Genomic DNA, 25,072 nt, shown 5'->3' on the forward strand with positions numbered 1-25,072 from the left:
CACAGCTTGTAATTGGCAAGAAATCCTTCGTTATCGACAAAGATTCGTTCCTATTAGTCATTGTGGAGTTCCTTTCGAGCATCCAATGTATTTCATACCTACTTTTCGTGAGCTACTACGTCGCATTTCATTACGGAATCGTCTTCGCCCTGTGTTTCATGAAATACTTTCAATAAGTGTTACGAAGCTTATGTGCGGCTTTCCCTCTATATCTTCAATAATCCTCATATCTAGACTTCCGCCAGTTTCCTCTCTGCACATTGCATTGGATCTCAAGCATTTAATATAATAGTTTACCTATATTTCTGCGCAGTCGCTTGTTTTTCCTTGAAAGCTATTGTCACATCTTTTACAGATGATGTAACAGTCGTATGCATACTGATCCTAACAAATTGATTCTTGATGTTCGCATTAGGGTTATTCGCTTTATCCGAGTTTTAGTGCGGTCAAGAAAACATGAATCAGGGCGCAGTTACGCAAACGGCTGCGCTCGAAGTGGTGTGATGGAGCGTAGCGGTTAGGATCGAGTGGAGACCCATGCTAACGCCTCTCATCGCTGCAGTTCACGATGGTCCCACCTCGATTCCAAATTTTAGCCCCACCGCATGGCTTGGAGCGCAGCCGCTTACGCAACTGTACCGTGCTTCATGTCGTTTTGACCCGACTATATTTTATTTTGCAAATGATCTTGAGGAATTCTGCGTTGAACAACAGTATTGAGGTTGTCAGAAAAGAAGAAAAGGCAAAGAGAAAGTTTGTTTTTGCGTGGAACATTGCTTAAAGGCATCACTCCACGAATTTGGGGTGGTGCGAGTTTCAGGTGGGTTATGCTTATACGGAGTCGTAGATTATAGAGAGAAGGGTGATTCCGTCTGTTTCTTCCTAATTGCCGTAAAAAACGGCCCTGAGTATGCGACTCCGAGCGTTCCGGCGCGCTATTTTCTACAACGAGTTCGATTGGATCGACCACCTCACACACTCCAACCTTGCGCACACACCGCATCTTCCGGGCCGTTTTTTTTACGGCAATTAGGAAGAAATGGACGGAATCACACCCCTCTCCACAATCTACGATCCCCTATAAGAATACTCCACCTGAAATCCGTACCACCTCAGATTCGTGGGGTGATGCTTTTGATCAGAATCGATCTGTTCGTCTACGCCGTTGAAGCAAATGTTTTGAATATCCTTTAAATGCTCAAAATGGAGGATAAATATGTTAGCACTGCTAATAAAGTCACTCCTTCTGTCGATCTATGCAGTTTTGATCTACGTGAGAAAAGGTTCGCATGCATTGCACTTCATTCAAGTGTTGGGGAGCGCAAAGCTCAGCCTAGCAGGAATTGCATTTGAGCATATATTTAATTTGTTCTAATAGTTGTCGTGTTTCGCCTCCTTTTTTTACCTCCTTCAAAGATTTTCTCATATCATTTGTTCCTTACCTTCTAAGACCAGATGAAGTCCTATCCTTTCCCAGTGCACGCTTTTCTGTTAGAGCTGGGACCAACACACATCTTACCGATTTTAACAAATTTCTATACATTTTCCAATAATTTCTCCTCGATTGGTGTTGGTCAGGTAAGTTGTCCGGACAGGATCTTCGTTTGAGAGCGCGTAAAAAGAACGATGTTTCTCATCACAGAATCAAATTCACATTGACATTTACTTCTAGTACCTTTCTTTACATTTATCTCACATGAATACGTGTATCAATGTGGAGGCCTGCAAAGGCCATAAAACTTGGAGTTCTTTTCGGAGATGCAATCAGATGGACACGCTAAACACGGACTGCCGACTCTGTAGATAAGCTCTCCAGGAATGCTTCCCCTAAAACGACACGCTAACGACTTTAGACAGACTGCTTTTATCAGTACAAATAGTCGTAATCAGAGACCTTTTTGCATAGCGGCAAACAAGAAGTCTACTCGTCTGACATTGGTACGAATAACACCCAACTTTGCTTGTTTCTGCCCATGCTGCCTGAAAAATCCAATCATAGAAATCTTTACACTTTTATGCATGTGTGCTTATATGTTACAAGAAAACTCACAAAGTCAGTGGGGATAGTTTTGAGAAATTGGAAAAAAAAGTAGTTCCCGAGAAAGGTGTGCGACTTGGCAGAAGATTAAGATTTGTAGTATAATCAAGGGAGAAATTTTTAAAAGTAGATCGAAAACGGATAAATCAGCAAAGAAGAAAGTCCTCAATTCCAAAATATTTCGTGTTTGGATTTCTGATGATTTCAACTCATCACAACGCGTCATCGGATGTATTAGTTTCCTCGTTCCTTTCCGTATTCTCCCTACTAAGGTATTGTTAGGCTGAATTTTCCAAAGGTTTGAATCTGCTAATTGGTTGCATAAAACTGCTGGAATTTTTGAATGACATACTACCGTAAGTATTTCAAGAATTAGCCAGGACATCAGAGGTATGCACTACCTTCAATTCACCAATTGATAACAACTGTTGTCGCTTCTCTCCTCCCAGGAGGACTGTGCTTGGGTCCTGAAGAATTCGTCAAGAAACTTTGTGGCTTCGTCATTAGTCCTAAACTTTCACGAAGCGTTCGAAGCGACTGAAGAGCAATCAATCGAGACAGCGAAGTCCGGGTGATGAGCACACTGGGAGATCACCAGCCAGCCAAAGGTCTTCACCTCGGCATGGATCAGGTCGTGCTTTCGGGCATTGTTGTGGTAGAATTCGATTTGCGCCTACTCTTTGCATGTGCGATCGATGTAGGTCTTTAAGTTCTGAAGTTGGAGAACGCAGACTAAGGTGTTAGTAACTTTTTGTTTGAGCAAAAGCTTGCAGTACTCCATCCTATTGATCTCATTGCTGGATTGCAAACAGCTACATCTTCTCGGGGTAGTGATTCAATTTTGCTAACGGGTTCTTTTCGGATCCCCCTTTTTCTCTTCCTCAGAGCGTTTTCGCACACGACTGCACCCTCATCATTGAAGTAGGCGTCTTAGACAACCTTAACCTCATTTGGAGAAAAACAAGTGAAAAGTATATGATCTTCCTTCGCCTGGGATGGAATGTCGACAGCTCGTGTGGCACCTAACGGCCGAGTTTCTTAAAGGCATCACCCCACGAATCGGAGGTGATACGGATTTCAGGTGGAGTATTTGTATACGGAGTCGTAGATTATAGAGATGAGGGTGATTCCGTCTATTTCTTCCTAATTGCCGTAAAAAACGGCTCGGAAGATACGGCTTCGAGCGTTCCGGCGCGCCACTTTCTACAACGAGTTCGATTGGAGCGCGCCAGCCTTGTGCACTCACCGCATCTTCCGGGCCGTTTTTTTACTACAATTAGGAAGAAATGGACGGAATTACCCCCTCTCCATAATCTACTATCCCGTATACGAATACTCCATTTGAAATCCGTACCACCTTAGATTCGTGGGGTGATGCCTTTAACCTTGCTAATCTTGCCAATCCATACGCAAAGGTATAAAGTTGAAGAACAAGTGTGTTTGCTACTTTCCAGGAGCTCGTGTAGCGGTCCGTCTCCATAACTTCCCGTTGCTTGTCGATTTCCAATTCCAACGACCCGAACCCCGAAAATCAGTGAATACCCGCTATCATAGAATGTGGCAAACCACGTCGCACAAGTCTTGTAATCGTATCTTTGGACCAGTTTGGCTTAATCCCGTGTTGTCTTCGAAGAATTGCGTTGGGAGTGGACGTGATAAAAGTGGATATAATCGGAGTGATACACACTTGCGTGCACCCGTCAGACCACAACATAAGAACATATCCAGGGAATTGTGGATTCGTCAAAAACATTAGAAGAGACTTGAACAACAACGTAATGATTTTCTTACAGAAGTTCAAAATTTGTTGCATCATTTCCAAAATATAATTTGCAAATATCCATATACATTCATTCATTCACTTACTTGACTCCATGACGCATAACTGCTGGATTTGTTGAGTTCTTCTGTGTACCTTGTATCTTTAATTCCAAATTGAGCGAGTACGTTCCACCACTCATTCAGAGCCTTAAAGAAATGCAATTGGGAGAGCTATTATTTCCGTCTTCTAACGATTTTCAGTGTCTGTGAGTTATGCTTCAGTGTGACTGAAATGTCAGGCAAACTTTCCAAGCACGTGCGTAAAGAAATTCATATTCACATCATTTATGTATATTTGTTGGTTTGTATTTTTATATGGTGGGACACAATGACCGCAAAAACATGGCCCACAGTGCGAACATGATAGTGGTGGATATTAGTAAGTTTTTTGTTTTTTAATGCGAGTGACTCAGAGAAGGAAAACAATCAGTTGCTTCCAAAGATCTTCTGGATCATTTTGTTTTTTTTTTCACTAATTTCTATGTTTACGTGACTAACACAAGAACGAAATTTACTGAACTATACAATTCAATGTGAAAATCGTTGTTGACTCAAACCTAGTGAGGAACATCGCTGTCTTTGTGGGAACAGCAACGAAAATCAGGTAATTTTTCCTCGAAAATCTTCATCCACTTTCTTCTGAATTTTTTATGAGGATTGAAGTGAGGATCAAAAAAAGAATACTGGGAAGTTCGAAGAGAAAATGGAAATGAAATCTCAGCATTTCTTGTAAGTTTTAAGCTAGAGGGTGTAGCGCAGTCGGTTAGAGGCTCCATTGCCTGCACGATCGATCAGAGGTTCGAATCCGCCCTAGTGCTCACCAATCCCTCTGGAGTCGGTAAATTGGTGCTAGACTTGTCTGGTAGGATAAAAACACTGACTTGACACATCGGTGAGTCATTGTATGGGCCAGCTACACATTCTTAAACCTCAAACGATTCTGAATTGAAGCGAACTCGGCTGTGAATCCGCTACATTTCCGGAATAGCTGATAGCTGTACCGCTGTTTCTTTCGATGGCTGGGAATAATGATAGAATCACCACTGTCAGTCCTAACCCTTGTCCCGCACCGTGGTTGATCCTAGCAGCGCTCTAACATATAAGTGAATTAAAGGCAGCATACCACGAACCTGAGGTGGTGTCCAGTATCCGTATACGGGGTCGTAGATTTTGGAGACGGGGGTAGTTCCGCTCATCTCTTCCTGCATCACTGCAAACAGCCGCCTCAAGAATACTGTTTTGTACGACGCCATCTATTGGAACGCTCCACCCCTTGCGCCGCCTCCGCCCTGCGATTCGTCGAAAATCAATTCGGACGGCCCCGATAGGCAGTAAGGAACGCTACGCGTGCAAGGGTGGCGCACTGCAATAGAAGTCATCGTACAAAATAGCATTCAGAGGCCGGCTGCTTGCAGTGAATCAGGAAGAGATGAGCGGAACCACCCCGGTCTCCATAATCTACGACCCCGTATACGGATACTCCACCTGAAATCGTACCACCCCAGATTCGTGGTATGCTGCCTTTAAACTGTGCCGTCTTTATGAATTTCTAGAAAACGTATTAAGCATGGAGAGCTAAGCGCAACAATACCGTTACGCATGCATAACACGTACCTGTTTCGCTATAGTTTTATGATCGTAAGTTTGATCCATCGATATATACACGTTCTCTCCGACGTTAGGACGTGTTTCAGGATCGGATTTCTGTGGCAAACATCGTGTCGCGTGTTCATAAGCCATATTTTCAAGTTCGCAATCCCATTGCTGCAATTCATGTCGTAATAATGTCGTAATGAAATTGGAAACAACAGGGAAATACATCAAACCAGTATGAACATCAAGGCTGCTGGTTTTGCGTACCCATACCCATTGTTCTCCAGATTTCCCTGCGCAAGCTGAGCTCTGATGAGAAAGGTATAGAATTGAGAGGAATAGATACAAGGTAGCATTTAGAAGAGAAAGTACTTCCACTTTTTCTATTTAGTATCTGTGGTGTTATGAATCGAGAAATAGACGTTTAAGGGTCCCAATTCAACACTGATGAAAACTTGTCATTTTATCGAAACTATGTCGTTATACTATCGTGATCCTTTTAAAGAATAAGTATCATATGCAGCTATGAAGAAGATATTGGAAGCAAACCCTCTAAGCCATGCTGACTGTAAGATAATTCCATACTTCTCATTTATCTACACTTGGCACAGGAATCTACTAAGAGGAGAAAGATGGCAAAGAAACGAATGAGGAAGAGGAAACGTGGAAGAGAACTTTAGCCCTCGAAAGCTTGTTCTCTCTCTGCTGTTCAACTATGGAAGAAAGTTATCCCGACTGCTCGAATTCAGTAGTAGTATCAAATCATAGTAGTATCATCAAACTCTTCCTCTCCCTTTTCTATGCCTCGACATCATCCTAAGTGCACTAGCAGGAAAATGGAAACATTCTCACCGACCAGCGGGGCTGATGAATCATCGCGTTCCTACGGATTATCATTCATAGCGAATGAAATCTACGCACGTTCCTCAAGTACTGGTGTCTGGATAATCTACCAGATCTACCTGGTAAAAGGCGTGCGTGGGAACACGATGACGTGATTAGGGTGCTAAGAGAATGAGGAAAAAGATGGAAATGAATTTGAAATAAAGTGTGCGATGTTAGCCAACGAGAAAGAAAATATCTGCTAGGAAGGCATTGGAAGCATTCTGGATTTCCGTCACGAGTCCATCAATGAAAAACAGAAATGAGTGCTCATCAATTTCCAACGACTTTATGCCGTTCGTAACGCTCTGTGAGCTGTAAGATTCTTAAAGGCAATTTCTTAAAGGCAGCAATCCACGAATCTGGGGTGGTACGGATTTCAGGTGGAGTATCCGTATACGGAGTCGTAGATCATTGAGACCGGAGTGGTTGCGCTCATCTCTCACTCAATCACTGCAAGCAGGCGGCTCCTGAATGCTGTTTTCTACGATGCCTTCTATTTCAGCGCGCCACCCTTGTACGCGTAGCGTCCCTTACTGCCTATCGGGGCAGTCCGAATTGATTTTCGACGAATCGCAGGGCGGAGGCGGCGCAAGGGGTGGAGCGTTGCAATAGATGGCGTCGTTCAAAACAGCATTCTGGAGGCGGCCATTTGCAGTGATGCAGGGAGAGATGAGCGGAACCACCCCCGACACCATAATTTAAGACCCCGTATACGGATACTCCACATGAAATCCGCACCACCTCAAATTCGTGGTATGCTGCTTTTAACTATCCAGACACCAGTACTTAAGGATACTGCACAGTGCGTAGATCTCATTCACCTTGGGTGACAATCTGTAAGTAAGTGATTATTGACTAGCCACACTAGTCGGTGAGACTGAGCCGTTTGTTTTCTCTTTTTAAGTTCTTCTGTTGTGAACATGGAACGACATTGAGGCTTGACAGGGAAAGAGGGCGACTTTGATGGGATATGAATAGAATCGAAGATCTCGAACCATTTTCAGGGCTTTGATAAAGGCGAAGTTGTCGAAACGCCAGGCCAATAATAAAGTTTCACTGAAACCTCTTTGGCGTGACAAGAAAACATAAATACGGTACCCTATGCCAAGGTTTCAAGAAGAGAGGTCGTGGAAATAGTTGGAGAACATACCAGGAAGTGTTTTTTTTTAAGTCGATCATGGCAATTAGAAGTGATGGGATCATAAAGAGTGGACTACATTATATGACAATCATCATAAGACATTTCCAAGAAAAGAGTAAGAGGAAGTCGCGTAATCAACTAACCGGTACACGTTATGCAGGTCCAGTATGCTCGTCCTCTCTTCTTGTGACATTCTGCAGATTCCAGTACTTGTTGCGATCGATTGAGGAATATCTAACAAATCGTTGTAATTTTCTTACTTTATGTTATGATTAATCTTCTCTTTTATTCCCATTATTTTACTTTAGCAGTCAATTACTATGCTACTAATTCTAGCTGCAGGCATGCACATACCTGCAACCGTAAATATACCTCAAAAGGAATTTTTCTTGAAATTTTCACACTTGTTTGCTGCTAATATCTCGCAGCGCTTTTTTGCTACAGTATCCTTATTCCTTGTTTTCTCTTCGCGAATAATTACCGTGGTTACTGAACTGTTTGCCTCGTCTTACTGTATCTCTTTTGTTCACCACAAGCCTAATCTACTGATCGCTGGTCGCGCGAACAGCAAACATCTTAGAAACAGTTGTTCTTCGGTTAAAGGCAGCATACCACGAATCTGAGGGTGGTGCGGATTTCAGGTGGAGTATACGTATACGGGGTCGTAGATTATGGAGACGAGGGTAGTTCCGCTCATCTCTTCCTGCATCGCTGCAAACAGCCGCCTCCAGATGCTGTTTTGTACGACGCCATCTATTGCAACGCTCCACCCTTTGCGCCGCCTCCGCCCTGCGATTCGTCGAAAATCAATTCGGACTGCCCCGGCAGGCAGTAAGGGACGCTACGCGTGCAAAGGTGGCGCGCTGCAATAGAAGGCATCGTGCAAAACAGCATTCAGGGGCCGGCTGCTTGCAGTGATTCTGCGATAGATGAGCGGAACCACCATCTCCATGATCTACGACCCCGTATACGGATACTCCACCTGAAATCCGTACCACCCCAGATTCGTGGTATGCTGCCTTTAAATAAGGGGAAAAAGATAAGATAAAGATAAGATATCGTTTAGATAAAAGATTTATCAAAGCGAAAGTTTCACGCTATAACAACTTTCAGTTTGAGATTTGAAGAAGTTGGATTCGTTTTCTGTTGCTCATCTTTTAGTGAGAAAAAAATGTTCAACGTTCCGTTTACGTTCTCAGCACAACGAATGTAATGAGAAACTCTACCTACCTCTTCCTGATAATCCTTGGTTAATAGAATCCCCAATTTTCTTACATCTACGGTTTTCACAGTATACTTGTGGATAGAAGGGACAGTCTTTGTTGTCATTGCATACTTGGGGAAGTCGAGTGCACTGACCGCTAACACAACTCATCAGACGTCCGCAATCACTATTTTGCTCACAAATTCCAGTGATTTGGAGGCATATTCCGCGATAGCACTGTAATCCTTGCAACGACGGACAATCTGTATCGGCTTTGCAAATTTGTCCTATCTTTATACATCTTTTCCCAACACATTGGGTCTCAGGACTGTAAGGACATTCCGAATCCGTTGAACACTTTCGACCTATCTTCATACATCGTTTATTCACACATACAGTTTGTGGATAATGCATACATTCCGTATCCGCGTTGCATGGCTGACTAAACTTACTGCATTCGTTGTTAACGCAAATAATGCTTGAAGATTTAGGACAGTCCTTATCTGATCTACAAAACTGTCCAAGTTTCATACATTTCGTGTCGATACAGCGCACCCGTGGATATGATGGGCAATCCGCGTCCAACAAACAATTATCGTCAACTAGTGTACATTTGAAGGAAATACATGTTGTCAGTGGAGCATATGGGCATTGACTATCCGTTCGACAATCCTGTCCGAGTTTAACGCAACGATTTTGTATGCAAAAAATATCTGCAGTCAATGGACAATCAGTATTTCTTGTGCATCCTTGGTGCAATTTTATACATCTCTGATTGAAACATATTGTATGAGGACGTTGTGGACAGTCGGCATCAACTCGACATTGCTGACCAAGTTTCAAACATTGAGAATTCACACAACTGGTCAACGGATAAAATGGACATTGGCCGTCCGCCGTACACGGTTGTCCAAGCATAGTGCATCGATTCATCACACAGTAAATTTTCGGTGATGTTGGACAATTCGAATCGGTCAGACATACCTGACCAAGTCGAACGCACATATAGTCGACACAAAATGTTGTAGGAAAAAGTGGACAATCACTGCCAATTCTACATTTCTGACCCAATTTGACGCACTCTGTGTTCACACAAATTGCCTGAGGGTACGATGGGCAACTGGCGTCTGTCTTACAGGGTTGCACAACGCATTGTGAATCCGTGCACGGAAAGGAGAGGCTGAAATCAATGTATTTCCACCGTTAAAATCACTTTAAAAAACTGTTTTTTTTTCTGAATGTTCAAAAATTAACTTTTTCTAAGGAGATTTGTTCAATTGTATGTAGTTCTCTTCTAGAAGTAAATATTGTATAGTACGGTACAATATGAGTACGTGATAGTGTATGTAGTACGAGGTAACCAATGCATAAATGGATTCTTCTCCATGATCGTCCAAAAAAGACTATAGCGAGACGCTCAAGGAAATTGTTATAGGAAAATTTACGGGAGCAAAATAAAAAGTGTTAACATTTATATGAAAAACTCTTTGCTACTGTTTTCTTTTTTTCCCCAAAACATTCAGCTTCTCCATTTCTTTCATTCGAACTTATCTGTGCTTGCTCTATTCTCAAAGATGCTACCACGTATTTCGATAGTAAACTTTTTCTTTGGATTGCCCAACTCATCCTCTAAAATGGTTTCTCTGCCCGTCAGATTGTTTTTAACAAGAAAAAATTTGAGTGGAAGTAAGTGAGATGGGAGAACCTTGACGTAACTTAATTCTAATTCTGTGATCAACGTAATTTATCTTCTAGAAGCAGATGAGCTCACATGGTAGGCAAAAATTAGAGGGAGAGCGAGGTCAACGGAAGACATGCATATGTGACATTGGCATCCGGTAAAATTGGAGACCTTAGCATCCTCACCAAGGTCTCCAATTTTACCGGAAGAGAGATAATGGAACTCCAGTATTTCTCCATTCTTGCTCTTCCGCCGGACAGAATTTATCGCAATTTTTTTTGTACGAATTCCTTCCCAAGTTTTTCTAATTCCAAATTTGATTACTAGACACATAAAGTTCGTGAAATTTGTGGAATATTCCCCTTCCTCTTGGAAACTGTAAGGTTTTTTTTAAATTTTGTTAATACGTCACTCACTGTTTGTAGGTGATACTTGGGAGTGTTTCAGGATCTATCTGAAAACATGTAACTACACCGAACAACGCCTACAGAATTGAATATATAAATCTCCTCACCGAATCAAGCTTGAATTCTTCTTGTTGGCCTGATCGTATCGCAAAGCAAGCTAGATGAAAGAGATTGCAAAGTCAGGAATTGTTGAGAGAAATGAACCAAAGCAGCTGGGAGAAGCACTCACCAGTCAATATTCCTAGCACAAAAACGATCATTTCCTGAAACATTTCAGAGGTAAAGTTTCATGTAGTAATATCGCACCTCTATTATAGATTTCTATAATTTTTGCTTTCGAATTTGAATCACCAAAATCATGGAATGTGCGGGATCGACATGTATGGCAAGAAATCCTAATACTTGTTCGTTAAGGCGCTCATTAATTTGCTACTCGTGAAAGACGCACAACAAAATTATTGCTTTAATTTTTGTAAAGTTAGATGAGGAAAAAACGCAATACTGCGTAAAATTTATTCCCTTTAGCCGACTTTTACTTAGAAATCCACGTTAAACTAACAGAAAGTGCACAAAATCAAGAATCACAACAAAACCATATCGGAACACATTTGCATGTATTCAAATGTAGATGTGGTGGAAAGCTGTGCACTGTAAGCTGTAACTGTAACCGTCCATGCAACTTTCAGGTGGAGTATTCGTATACGGGATAGTAGATTATTATGGAGAGGGGTGCGTTTCTCCATTTCGTCTATTTCTTCCTAATTGCCGTAAAAAATGGCCTGGGAGATACGGCGCGGCACAGGGCTGGCGCGCTCCAGTCGAACTCCTTGTGGAAAATTGTGCGCCGGAACGCTCGAAGCCGTATCTTCCGGCCCGTTTTCTACGGCAAATAGGAAGAAATGGACGGAATCACCCTCTTCCCACAATCTACGACCCCTTATTCGAGTACTCCAACGGAAATCTGTACCTGTCTGTAATCTCCAGATTTGTGGGGTGATGCGTTTAAAATTTTGACTACTGCTTTAGAACATCAATTTATTTAGAAGTTCATTTAAAGATGTGTACACACTCTGTGACAGTTACCTAATTGTTTATCTATCATTTACTTTTAGGAGACTAGAAAATTTCCACCGAAAATCCATCTACAAATGACGAAAATGAGCGCTTATCAATTACTAGTGACTTTATGTCTTTGATAACACTCTGGAAACTATGAGATTGTCCCACTGTTTTCTAAGACTGTCCGGACAAAGATGCTTAGAGGTATCGTAGATTATGGAGAGGGGGTGATTCCGTCCATTTCCTTCTAATTGCCGTAAAAAACGGCCCGGAAGATGCGGCGCCCGCACAGGGCTGGCGCGCTCCAATCGAACTCCCTGTAGAAAATAGCGCGCCAGAACGCCCGAAGCCGTATCTTCCGAGCCGTGTTTTACGGCAATTAAAAAAAATTGACGGAATCACCCTCTCTCCATAATCTACTATGCCGTATACGAATACTCCACCCGAAATCCGTACCACCTCAGATTCGTGGGGTGATGCCTTTAAGGATACTGCACAGAGTGCAGATCTCATTTGTCTTGGGTGACAATCTGCAAGAGCAACGTGGCTCAGCAGCCCCATCAGTTGGTGAGACTGGTCTGTTTGTTCTCCTGGTTGGGATTTTTGCGTGGCGCACTTAGAACGGTATCGAGGCTTGACAAGGACAGAGGAGGACTTTGATGGGATATACATAACATCAAAAAAATCAAAATCATCAAAAAAACCTCAAAACATTTCCGAAGACTTCGATAAAGATCAGTTTCACAAAGCATCAGACCATAAATAAAGTTTCATCGAAACCTCGTTGACAAAACAAGAAATTATGAAAAAAAAACTTTTAGAAGACTTTTTTTTCATGGTACAAGAGATTGATGTTTATTCTGGGATAGCTCAAGCTGAAATAGTGTGAGGAAATTTCAAGAGGTTCTCGAGAGTGATGACTTTAAGCAATGAAGCCAATTAAAATTGAAGTAGCACGTTACTCGAGTACCTACCCAGAGAAAGACATGGGTTTACCCTGGAATCTATTTTATACTAAATTAGATATACAGCTTATTCATATCTCTGCAACAAACGTACCAACTTCGTAGTAAAATGAGAGTTTTTCCGGTTCAGACGAATTCAGACCACTTGATGAGCAGAATAGAGCCCAGATGAGGAAGTGCGGATCAACTAAATTGGAACAAATTATTCTTCACTCGGATGAAGACACCGTTCGAGAGTATCTATCCTGTTATCAACAGACATGTGGACGTATTTTGCAGGTATCACTGAAAAAAAAAACCGCTGAAGACCTTCTAGGATTTCAGGAAAGAGATGGATCGGAAGCGTCTGACCAAGCAGTTCCCCCCTGCGAATCAACTTCAATCAATGGACAAGTGCACATCGCTTAACGATCAAAGTTGTGTGTTGTGAATGCATCGTTTACGAAAGATATGTAGGTGAATGAAAAGAAATGTGGAAAAAGAAGTGTGGTGAGCTACTGTTCCTGTAACCGGAAACGCTTACAATGGAAAAAAATCTGCAAATGGTTAAAAAAAAAACAAATTTCCGTTCGAATTCGCTCACTGAAGTGATTGGTATTGCTAACAATGCGTATTATTTGTTATTCCATGGTTATGGTCGTTGAATGGATGTGTTTTATGTTTTTTCTAACATATAACATGGAAGGGCATCAAGAAACAAAATGACGCAAGGGGAACGCATCAAAGAAATTGGAAAAGTATCCGTTGTCTTGCCATAAATATTTGTGATTCTGAACATCCTAACTATTTGTGATTTGGTGAAGAGAAAAGATGCATATCATTCTGCCTCAAAAGTGACTCAAATATATGTCATCCCAGAGGTCATACCTTCCCAAGTTCGACAAGCCATTATGTCGGTGAAGAATCGTACTTCACTCGGTTCCCTCAGAAACTCTGAACGTTTGGAGAACCTATCGTCAGCCCTTATAAGTACATTGGCGAGGCTATTCACTCGTTATCTGTAAGAATGCAAGGTTCCTAAGCAATGGAAAACTAGCAAGACCGTGGTGTCGTACAAGATCGGTAAGTATCGACCAATCTGTTTGTTGTTTGTCTACAAGCTCTTTACGCTCAAGATTGATTCTAAACAGGATTGTAGGATATATGAAGAAGAGCCATGCAGTCAAGCATGGTTTCGAAGAAGGTTCAGAATCAAGTGTTTAGTTGAAAAAAAACCCTCCTGAAAACGACCCCTTCCCTTTGAAGACTCCCCTAAAAACGACCCCCTCACCTCAGTCCTACTAGCATAGCTAGCCACATAGCAATCAAAAATTAGGTATAATGAAAAGAATACATAGAACAAATAAATGCTTAATGAATAAGTCAAAATGATATGATATAGTAAATAACTAGATCGTAGAGATTGTTCGATCAACTTTGCATGTTGCTGTAGATCGCGGTCAAAGGTCCTTTGCCGCCTTCGTCTCAGAGCACAAGTCTGAGCACAAATAATTTGTTAGCAGAAAACATTGAATTTCAAGAAAAAAAAACTCACAAATAGACCGCAAAAAGTGTTCGGAAGATAGAAAAAAACTCGCCAGTAGTGTAGGCAGCATAATCAGCAGAATTGATCCCAGAGTTATTGCGATATGTAGTGTATACGATTGACCCGAGAGTGCAAAATTCGTCGTCGTTGTCGTAGGTGGAGAAATCTCTCTACTTTTTTTTTTCTTACCAGCCACTCTTTGAGTGTCCTGGTTCAGAACAAATCTCATAAAGACGTACAAAACTTTCCTCATGAGATAGGGCTGAAACATCGTGATACATCTGTAGATAGTGTAATTAGTGTAAAATAGATCCAATAAATAATTATCATTAGGCGTGAGATTTAAAAGGACGTGTTAAGATAAAAAAAAGACTAACTTATGGGCAGTAGGATTGTCGAGGACCCCACCGGTAGGCCGTGACCCCTACCACATTGGCCACTCACCAAAAATATCCTCCAGATATATTAGCTGAGGTTAGCTCGAGGTAGACGCCAGAGATGCTACAGCAAGGATTAAAAGTGTGCCAGTACAAATGTAAATATGTAATTTGAAAATATGGGTAAGTTCTCAATGTGTATTCGACAACAGAATTCTGTTTGACATTGATAGAGAGATGTTCGGAAGTTCGATCCCTTCCGGAACAATTTTTTTTTGTTGCAAAATGGAAGAAACAGCTGGAAACGAACACATTTCCAAACCATTTTCACACTATTTCCTACATTTTACAAACAATTTTACCCATCGACAATGCAAACGAACGGTTGAGAGTTCCATCCCCTCCAGAATTCTACCGTTTTTTCAAAATGGGAAAAGCAACTATTACCGACACAGATCACAATCTAAAAATCACAATCACTATTTTCTACTTCCTACACACAATTTCACTCACTGACAGTGTTTACAGACAACGAATAGTTCGATCCCCCCGGAATCTTTATTTTTGTAAAACTGGAAAAAAAAATTACTGAGAAGATTATTTCACCGGGTGTTTTTTCGAAAGTGCCTTTGGAACATTGTTCGCCGCGTATGTTGTTGTGTAGAGATTATTTTAGCTATTAGAACTAGGCTCTAGTTGGAAATTATTACTGGACTGGTCGAATTTAGTTAGAGTGAATTAAACATGAATAATGGACTATAGAAGAGACGAAGAAAGAGGAAGGTGACGACGTTTAGTAAAGGAAGATTTGCGCTATGAAAGAAACCCTCTGGTTTTGAGGAAAGCTAGTTCAGAAAAAGTTGAGAAATTTAGCATTTTCTCAATTAACTTCGGAGAAAACGAAAACTACCTGAAAGAAAGTACAAATGAATTATGATGGCAAAATCCTGCTTTACAGTACACCTCGACCCGAATTCATTTTTATAAACAACGGGCTGAGTTACTGGACTTTGTTTCAAGTCATAAAGATTTTGACGCGTAGCCGAAAATCTCAGACTTCGCACTTTTCCTGTTGCGAGACTACGGCAGCGCGGTAACAAAGTGCGATGCCATCGAGGAAAACCCTCGACTTCAAATTTTGGTCTCTGTAACAGTTCACTGCTCTTTCGGTCACTTTGACCCAGGTAAGGTGATCTATCTAACGTTGATAGGCAGACCATGTCTGCTCTGCATCCACATCTGCTTGCACATATCAGGGCAGAGTCGCAGTTCGTAGGCTGCAGCTAATTTCGATTACCATGTGCTCGAGATCCACTAAAGGACACGCAGACAATGCTAACACAACATCCGGAAAAGCGGAACACTGCTCAAATGTTCTTCGTATAATGTCATCGACAGCAAAGTTAAACAGAAAATATCCAGCTACGGTACCTTGCGTAACTTTAGCTTCCACTTCGAAAAGTGTGGTACATCCAGCTCGAACCGCAGCATTTGTTCTTCCAGCCATATTGCTTACTAGGGTTTCGAATTTTCCTAGAACAATTGGAGCGAAGCGTGTTGAGAGTACGCTCTTAGTGAGGAAAATCAAAGGTGGTCTCGATGTCTAGAAAAGTTCAGCTACATATTAGAGGATTTAAAAACCGCTGCCACAATCACTCTCCTCACAATAAGCACCTGATCAAGCCGGCTTCATTGTTCGTTCTTCTTCGCTATGTTTGATTAGCCGATCTAGGGTGATCAAACATAGCGAAAAATTTATTAATTTATCCACTAAAAACCTTGAAAATTAGACGCAGCTGTGATAATACTTGGTGATTCAATGGTTCCATGACGGACAAGTTTCTGTGGAGGTAAATTAGGATAGCCTGTCTTCAGGTATCCTTTCGTCAATCCGTGTTGAAAGGATGATCTTCGTCAACTCACGAATCCCAGAAGGTGAAGAGCTTTGTTTATGGTCTCTCACACAGGTATGCGCTAGCATTCACTTGTGTAACAAAAAGTTCAATGCTTATTTCAGATAATTGCTACTTGTCTATTAATTTATCCATTTATCTATTTCATCCCAACATCTTCACACAACGGTGTGATCTTCCAAAACGTGAATGTTGGGAACTAGGAAGCGTTATTACGGTCTATTGCAAGTTTCTTAAATTCATGTTGGGTTTATTAAAGGTTTCTCTTCTTTCAAGCACACTTCCCGTCTTTTGGGAATAACGAGCTCTAATAATCTTCGTTCACAGCAGGAAAACAGAATAAAATTACCGAAATAATTATGCGCAACGGTTCGACGAGCAGCAACGGCGGAACTGAACAGCTGAACGATCAATTCGGCCTTCCGTTCGACCCACACTCAAACATAAGCGCGGTCGGTCGGTGCTACACGGAATTTAGATGAACGTTTGCAGTTTACAGTGAAGAAAAATTCATTTGATTTCTAACTTTAAAGAAAAATAAACAAGCATAACAGCATAATATACATTAGTGCAACACAGTCGCACGTCTTCTATTATTTCCCAAAAAAGCGTCCAATTTTTTTCGTGTTTCAAATGAACCATAAAGAAATTTCCCGGCAATGAATGGTGGATCAAAGCAATGTCCGATCAAGTATTAGCTCTCATTAATATTTTTGATTTCTGCACTGTTTCGAGACAAAAAAAGAGAATGTAATCTGTAATTTAATATTACACTACACTACATATTACATTATACACTTGGAAGAGAGAGTCTGCATAAGTTTGTTTTTTCAGGCTTCATGGATCCCAAGTTTTCTTCTCGAATCTTGAGGAATTTCCCCTTTCATGGCCCTTTACTCTTTCCCCGTAACCTTTGCGAAGGTGAAGTAAACTATTAATAGAGAGGTACCGAGTCTGCAGACGTCTGCTCCGATTTTCCAGACACCATCAAGCGCACATTCCATTACAATTGTTGATTCTTTTTTTCGGAACCATTACGGCCAACGATTTCGAAAAACTCCAATATTCAACTATTCCATGTCCACATGTCAGACTGTTACAGCTCGCCTTTCAATAAATCTGTGAGAAATTCCCAAAACACAAAGGATAATTTTATTGCGCAAAGTTCGATCGAACACAATCGGTATGCAGATAGAACAGGTACCACTGTTACAACTACCGTATATTTCAGAATTTGTGAGGGTTGATGGAACTTCACATTATTCGTTATTTATACATGATGAGCGAATAGTAGTCCTGGACTAAAGCGCAAAAATAAAATCGATTGCATAACTTGAGCGATGGATAGAGTTAATCTGCTACTTGTGTGCTCAAAAGAACGATAATCTGGACTGAGACGGAGCGGTGCTTCTGCTGCCGATCCGATGATGAACGATGAACAAAATTCCCGTACGATTTATCAGGATATTACTGAGGCCAGTGCATCTTGCACAATTCTTCGTCACAAGACAAGCACCATAGAAGTCAAATCACCACTTTTTTGTGCGGGCCATTCTCCTTTAGATTTATTTCTCAATGTGTGGCTTCCGCTTAAATAGGGGCCAGCGCTGAATCAAAGTTGTATTCAACTGAGCTTCGGTGTCTTCCGTTTATTGCTCAGCACTAGGTAAGTCTCACTGTATAAGGACACTGCCCATGAATTTAACTCCGACCTAGGTTAACTAGTTTCTATTCGTATTTTAATTTATTTCGTTCTTTCCACTCTTCAAGAGCAGCTAAAAACCTAAAGATAACGGACGAACAATACAGTGCCTGAGGTTGATCGTCCCCTGTCGGGATGGACGTTAGTGCGTTCCAATCCAATTAAAGGTATCACCCCACTAATCTGATGTGGTACGGATTTCAGGTGAAGTATTCGTATACGGGGTCGTAAAATATGGAGACGGGGGTAGTTCCGTTCATCTCTACCTACATCACTGCAAACAGCCGCCTCCAGAATACTGTTTTGTACGACGCTATCTATTGCAACGCTCCACCCCTTGCCCCTCCGCCCTGCGATTCGTCGAAAGTCAATTCGGACTGCCCCCGATAGGCAGTAGGGGACGCTACGCGTGCAAGGGTGGCAATAGAAGGCATCGTACAAAACAGCATTCAGGGGCCGGCTGCTTGCAGTTATTCAGGGAGAGATGAGCGGAACCACACCGGACTACATAATCTACGACCCCGTATACGGATACTCCACCTCAAATCCGTACCACCCCAGATTCGTGGTATGCTGCCGTTAAGTACGGTATAAGTAGTTATAGTAGCCAGCACTAGTGGTTTGTACCTACATGAAGTTAAAAGCGCGTTTAAGGCCAATATTGTTACACACAACTACTATCCTATCAGTGTAATGCTTCTGTATGTGAAAATTTGTCACCTTAGCATTATAGCAGAGCATTCGGGATCTTAAATGTGCACTTAGAGGAAAAACTGAATTGAGAATAAAAGAAAAAAAATTATGAAAGGAGTCTATCGCTGAAAAAACGTTTTTCACGGCCCTTCAAAAAATCTGTTGGATTAGTATGATTAGTTTCCACTTTAGTTTCACCTTAGGTTTCGATGCATAAATTTAGCAGTACAAAGCAGTACTTCCACCTGTCACCTACACATTTTTCAGGATGGGCGTCATCCATATTGTCGGTCAATTACTAAGTGTCCTCACACTCATTCAAACAGTATCGGGAAAAGTAAGAGCATTCTTTTTTTTAGATGAAGTACGTAAATTTAATTTCCTCAAATGTTTTGAGGCGAAACCGATCAACATCTTCACACAGAAAAACGGAGCGGACATTCTTCAGCTGAGGGACAAAGAAGGGTGAGCATGCTTCTTTACTGCGTTTTTGAATTGAAAGGAAATGAGGGCACAGTGATTGGGATTGATCAATCGCATTTGTTTGCGCTAAATTGTTTCATATCAATACAGGACCGTTTCGGATTAAATGACGGTCTACCAATGCATCCAAATAGTTGATTTTATGCTCGTGTACAAGTTTGGTGAGGGCGATTATGGTGAAGTATTCAGGAGGCTCTGCTGCGACAGCAAGATTACTCGGTGGTTTGAACCATCTCGGTGTCAACAAAACCGTCCATCTGTATGGGAGGATAAAAACTGACCTGATTTATCGGAAAGCGCCTGGAACCCATTATTTAGGCCAGATACGGGTTCATAAATCTCAGACAACTCTAAATTTATGTGAACGCGGTGACGCATTCTGTACGGATTGATTAACTACACAATTACTTTTTATTTATTATCCTCCATACAAGTTTGGCACTTGTTTGTCCACTCCGAATGGATAAAGGGATTGGCTAGCCGGGGGCGGTTCTTAGGTAACTGAAAGTGTAAACGCAGCGACAGCACTGACGGTACAGCGCAATGCTGATCAATGTTTGAAAGAAAGTCGTCCGCTACGACAAATAACCGCTACTTCTCTTTATTTTTGGACAGATATGTAAGCATTTTTTCCGCAAAAATCCTCTTTCACCTCAACTCGAAACGTTGCGTACCCGAAATGACTATTAAAAGGACACACGAACGGGGTTTTTTTAGTTTTAAAACTGCTTGTAAAACTAAAAAAATCTGTTCTTTTAAGGCGATAAAAGTGATAAAGTGACACGAAAATTAAAAGGGAGCGGTGGATAAGCACTGTGACTGCTGCAATGCGTATGCTTTACCCGATTGAACTCTTTCAAACCTTTCTCATGCCAAAAATCTATGCGACGTGCGATAGCATTTATGTTCAGCAAGGGGAAATCTTAATTTCTCACGTGATTGATACAGAGCGCGGACATCTGGAGCATATCCTAATCCAGTGCTACTATTTGAAAAGTAACAAGTAACATAAATACTATTTCAAAGTACAGAAGTACAGAAGAACGATCATACTCTAAAATAAGTTATATCTGAGAGGTTTCTAGCGGCCTCGATTTGATAATGATGATGTACTTGTAATTTCAGCAAAATGTTCAATGCTCTCTTTAAAACGTCGCCTCTTAAGTGGAACGTAAAAGATAGGGATGGAAATATTGTCATACCATACAGAATTGCAGCACACTACGGTACTTCTCTAATAGAGTACTTGGGAAAAATTCCATCTGAGCAAAATTAATGTATTTCAGATGCGTCAAGGATGCGAGCTATCACCACAGCAATGAAACGCATCGAAGACAACACGTGCATTCGCTTTAAGAAAAGAACGAATGAATGGGATTATATCGAGATTCAGAACGAGGCCGGAGAAGGGTAAGTCATCCTTCTTCTTTTTTAAAATTCTCTCTTTTCTGGTCTCTTTATTTCGTTTATTGAAGAAGATGCTCCAGAGGTAAAGCTTTAGATGGAAATCAAACATAGCTACTTGTTTCCTTTGAATCTAATTTTATCGCTGCTCTAATCCGCTTCGGAATTATCTGACAGGAATTGTCCAAACATACTTAGTTGAATATTTTATTATCACAATATATTATTTTTGTTTAATTCAGCTTTTTTTTTAAATGTAGCCAACTACTATTGAATTCTAAAACACACTTGATACGTGATCAACTATAAATACACTTTTTGAATTTGAGAAAGTAGCGTGGAAAATCGCAAAAGTTTTGCAGATCATTTAGCAGTTCAAAAGATTCAGCAGAAAAAAAACAAGTTGTACAACAAGTTGTTGTACAAATACCGAAAACACCGTTATGTAAATGAGGTCGAATAGCTGAGTGAACATAAAGCGAAGCGCCTCTTAGCTTCAGAGCATTTGAAAAATCGACTGGTGAATCCTAATCTGCGAAAAATGGCAAAGCTTTTCGTAGACAGCGTTCATGGAGATATGTTTAGGTCAAAACGACGTGAAACTCGGTGCAGCTTTGTATGCGTCTGGGCTCGAAGCGATGTGGCGGAGAAAGTGGTTGGAATCGAGGTGGGACCATCTGTAGGACTAATTTCTGGTAGCAATGGTTCCGCCTCGATCCTAACCGCAACGATCCACTGCAGAAGCCGAGCCGCTTACGCAACAGTACCATGCCTCATGCCGTTTTGACCCAAGTTTTGTGGATTATGAGTGAAATTAGGAGCATTTTGCTGGATTTATGTTTCCTTGTTGCGCCAACTATTTTTTGGTGAAACTTTATTCATGACCTGATGCTCCGACAAACTTGTTTTTATCAAAGTTCTGAAAATAGTTAGAGTTTTTTATTGCAATGCACACTTCATCAAACTCATTTCCTTTTCTTAGCAACTCTCAATATTGCTGTAAGTACACCATGCAAGCACTCAAGACAAGAAAGCAGATTCAGCAGTCTTATCGACCTGCGAGGACGGGGAATCATCGCCTTTCGTACAGATTCTCACTCGCAAATGATATCTATACATTTTGCAGTATCCTTAATTATTAGTTTTTGGATCACCTTGATCACCTTGACTCCCGTTGATCCTCGAACTGGTCGAGCGGGCGCCAGTAATTCTTCCATTTGTCCCGATCGCGTGCCAGAGTAGCCCAGTGGTTCCTCCTTTCGCGTGGGACACGAATAGCATCATACTTTTGTGCAGTTTTTGGATAGTGTTAAAAAAATGTATGTGAGGTAATCTTATAGCTCATGAAATGTTGCGAACCACATGAAGTCATTTGCAATTGATAGGCTGGGATTTTTGTTATTCTTCTATGGATTCCTGACGGAAATCCACAATGCCTCACATCCCTTCCTAGCACATATCTCTTCCTTGTGGGCTAATATACTCTATTTCAAACTCATTTTCATCATGTTTCTCATTATTGTGGCCCCCTAATAGCGCCATCCCGTTCCCACGTCTTTTACCGGTCAAATGTTTCTTGATACGCAGTCAGTCTCCCCATCCTTACAGTTTCTCCAATATAGATGTCGTTGCAAGCTTGAAAACCATTTTAGTTTTTCTTGCCGTTTTTCGGATGCAGATGAGCTCAATCATTTTTTTTGCTTTAGGACTTTGTTTTCTTTTACTTTATAACATTCTTTTCAGATGTTATACCAGTGTTGGTCGTCCCGGAGGCAAAAGTGTACTGATGCTGGAACACAGCCGTACAGACACGTACATTTCCTTTCAATGCTCAAATATTCCGATTCGTATACAGGAAGGATAGCAACTCTTTTTTATAGATGCCTGGAGGTTGAACTCGTACTGCATGAACTGTTGCACGTGGTAGGACTATGGCATGAGCATATGCGTGCCGATCGTGACAAGTACATCAAGGTGCACTATGAGAATATCCAGGAAAGTGAGTAAAATAAGCTAACTGACGTATATTCTTCTACTACATTACTGTATCGAAAAATCACTTCGACCCACTTACAACTCTGAACCTGAAAATTCTCTACATTTCCATTAAACCCAGGCTATTGGAGTCAATTCGATAAGGTCTCACCACTCGAGGCAACTACTTATAATGTACCATACGACTACAAATCGATCATGCACTACGATAAAACATCTTTTGCACAACCAGGAAAAATTAGTATGGAAACGCTCGACCGTAAGTATCAGGTTCGTGTTTATTAGACATATACACAAATAGAAGAAGAAATTTGCCAACATGCATACCTCAAAGATATGTTCTACATATAAGTTTAGCGGATCAATCGATGTCAATCGAAATTCGCAAACAGACATTTACGGACAGGTCACAGATTATATGCCACTCTTCATTCAGAAATATCTATCACTTATTCAGTTTCGTCCAAATTATTGATTTAAGCGGTATTTATGCTCTAGCAGCACTATAACCTTGCCACCTTGAGTAGTATTATGATGATCACAAATGTGATAACCACTACGTACGAAAATATTGATTTTACTAACTCAACTACTTTTAACCACTTTCTGCTTAGACTTTGTGAAATTTTCCCAGGTGGAATTATGGAGTATGCCGATGATGAAAATCATAGCGAATTTTTCGTAGAATATCGGTTCTATCGATTCATCCTTTCTCACATTTTCCTAAGCTTAAAGGCATCATCCCACGAATCTGGGGTGGTGCGGATTTCAGGTGGAGAGTTCCTCTACGGGGCCGTAGATTGTGCAGAGAAGAGTGATTCCGTCCATTTCTTCCTAATTGCCGTAAAAAACGGCCCGGAAGATGCGGCGCATGCACAAGGCTGGTGCACTCCAATCCGACTTGTTGCACGAAATAGCACGTCGGAACGCTCGAAGCCGTTTCCTCCGGGCCATTTTTTTACGGTAATCAGGAAGAGATAGACGAGATCACCCTTCTCTCCAAAATCTACGACTACGTATAAGCATAACCCACCTGATACCCACACCACCCCAGATTCGTGGGGTGATGCCTTTAACGAAGCGCAGGTGCTCTCGGATACTCTAACCATCGGTGTGATAACTGCTTTAGAAAAAGATCTGTATGTAAATGTCTTTCCTTGAAAAAAATACATGTGTTAATACTCGCATGACGAAAATGGCGGAATAACAATGAACTCTGCGTTCTCTTTTAAACATTTCCTCGCCAAAATTAGGGAAAGTGATATTTTGTACGGAGTGGTTATAGCCGGGCATAAAAAGCTGTGACGGGTAATTTCGAATGCACGTCAGTGTTTCTTAGAAAAATGACTTTCAGAATGTTTACTCATCACTAATGTCATGAATTGCTAAGTTGCTCAACTGCAGGATGTAATTGGTAACCAAAAGGACGCTTCTCCCAGCGATTATCGCAAGGTCTGCGAAATATATCAGTGCAAAAAATGCATGGGCGCGAATACCGGCTACGGCAGCAACAATGGTGAAGTGGAACCGCAAGCAACTAAAGCTCCAGCTCCGTCTATTATCGTCATCCCATCACCGAACCTGCACTGTTAGTTATGTTTGCGAAATGTCTTTCCTCGAAAAAAAAAATACATGAGTTAATACTTGGGTATCTTAGATTGCCGCGATTCAAATCCCTCATTCTGCAGCGTCTTGCTCAGAGCACGAATGATCGACTGTAGATTTATGGACAGACGAAGCTGTTGCGCCACATGTAAAGCTATTGGAAAGGGCAAGTACAACCCGTTCTACAAACGTCTCGCCTCCGTCGATCGTTTCTAGACTGGTACTCTAATTAGATCAAATAAATGACTGCAGAACGCCTCGTCTTTTTGATTAATTCTTTGAGCTTCAAAAATTATAGGACGCTTCACATCTCATACAGACTCTTAGTGCTTAGAACATTTCCACTACGGTGCAGTATGAAATACTTAAAATATAATTGAGTTTCGATTACGACTACCTATCCTAATTGTATTTCTATGAACCAAGCCACCAATCTGACACCTTACAATCCGTTCTCCTTCACCCTTCTGCATTCTGGCACTAATTTAACCACGTCGGATTTGAAAAAAGAAAAAAGCAAAAAGCTCAGTACCGAAGTAGAATCTGCATCACTGAGTAAGGTGTTTTCGCGTAACACATAT

General features: G+C 41.3%; 2 protein-coding genes across 4 annotated transcripts; one reads left to right on the forward strand and one right to left on the reverse strand.

Annotated features, from left to right (window-relative positions):
* Nucleotides 1-1,709: 1,709 nt before the first annotated feature.
* Nucleotides 1,710-16,203, reverse strand: RB195_004719 (uncharacterized protein; the record flags this gene model as incomplete). Of its 2 annotated transcripts, XM_064182686.1 has the most annotated exons (12): nucleotides 1,710-1,827; nucleotides 1,895-1,980; nucleotides 3,905-4,006; nucleotides 5,474-5,623; nucleotides 5,686-5,761; nucleotides 7,622-7,712; nucleotides 8,709-9,862; nucleotides 10,780-10,817; nucleotides 10,878-10,927; nucleotides 11,000-11,033; nucleotides 12,889-12,891; nucleotides 15,994-16,203. In XM_064182686.1, 12 exons carry the CDS (start codon nucleotides 16,201-16,203, stop codon nucleotides 1,710-1,712), a joined length of 2,112 nt encoding a protein of 703 aa, XP_064033952.1. The 2 variants fall into 2 exon arrangements, with proteins under 2 accessions (XP_064033952.1, XP_064033953.1); XM_064182685.1 differs by lacking the exons at nucleotides 12,889-12,891; nucleotides 15,994-16,203 and having other exon boundaries at nucleotides 11,000-11,030.
* Nucleotides 16,204-16,600: 397 nt separating this feature from the next.
* RB195_004720 (uncharacterized protein) lies at nucleotides 16,601-24,707 on the forward strand (the record flags this gene model as incomplete). 2 transcript variants are annotated; one of them, XM_064182688.1, is made up of 11 exons in its annotated part: nucleotides 16,601-16,663; nucleotides 18,208-18,275; nucleotides 19,272-19,341; nucleotides 19,402-19,469; nucleotides 20,613-20,713; nucleotides 20,774-20,897; nucleotides 22,635-22,703; nucleotides 22,772-22,890; nucleotides 23,008-23,156; nucleotides 24,291-24,474; nucleotides 24,544-24,707. In XM_064182688.1, 11 exons carry the CDS (start codon nucleotides 16,601-16,603, stop codon nucleotides 24,705-24,707), a joined length of 1,179 nt encoding a protein of 392 aa, XP_064033954.1. The 2 variants fall into 2 exon arrangements, with proteins under 2 accessions (XP_064033954.1, XP_064033955.1); XM_064182687.1 differs by lacking the exons at nucleotides 16,601-16,663; nucleotides 18,208-18,275 and having other exon boundaries at nucleotides 19,273-19,341.
* Between the last annotated feature and the right edge of the window lie 365 nt (nucleotides 24,708-25,072).

Source organism: Necator americanus, chromosome I (genome assembly GCF_031761385.1).
Source record: "Necator americanus strain Aroian chromosome I, whole genome shotgun sequence".
NCBI classification, from domain to species: Eukaryota; Metazoa; Nematoda; class Chromadorea; order Rhabditida; family Ancylostomatidae; genus Necator; species Necator americanus.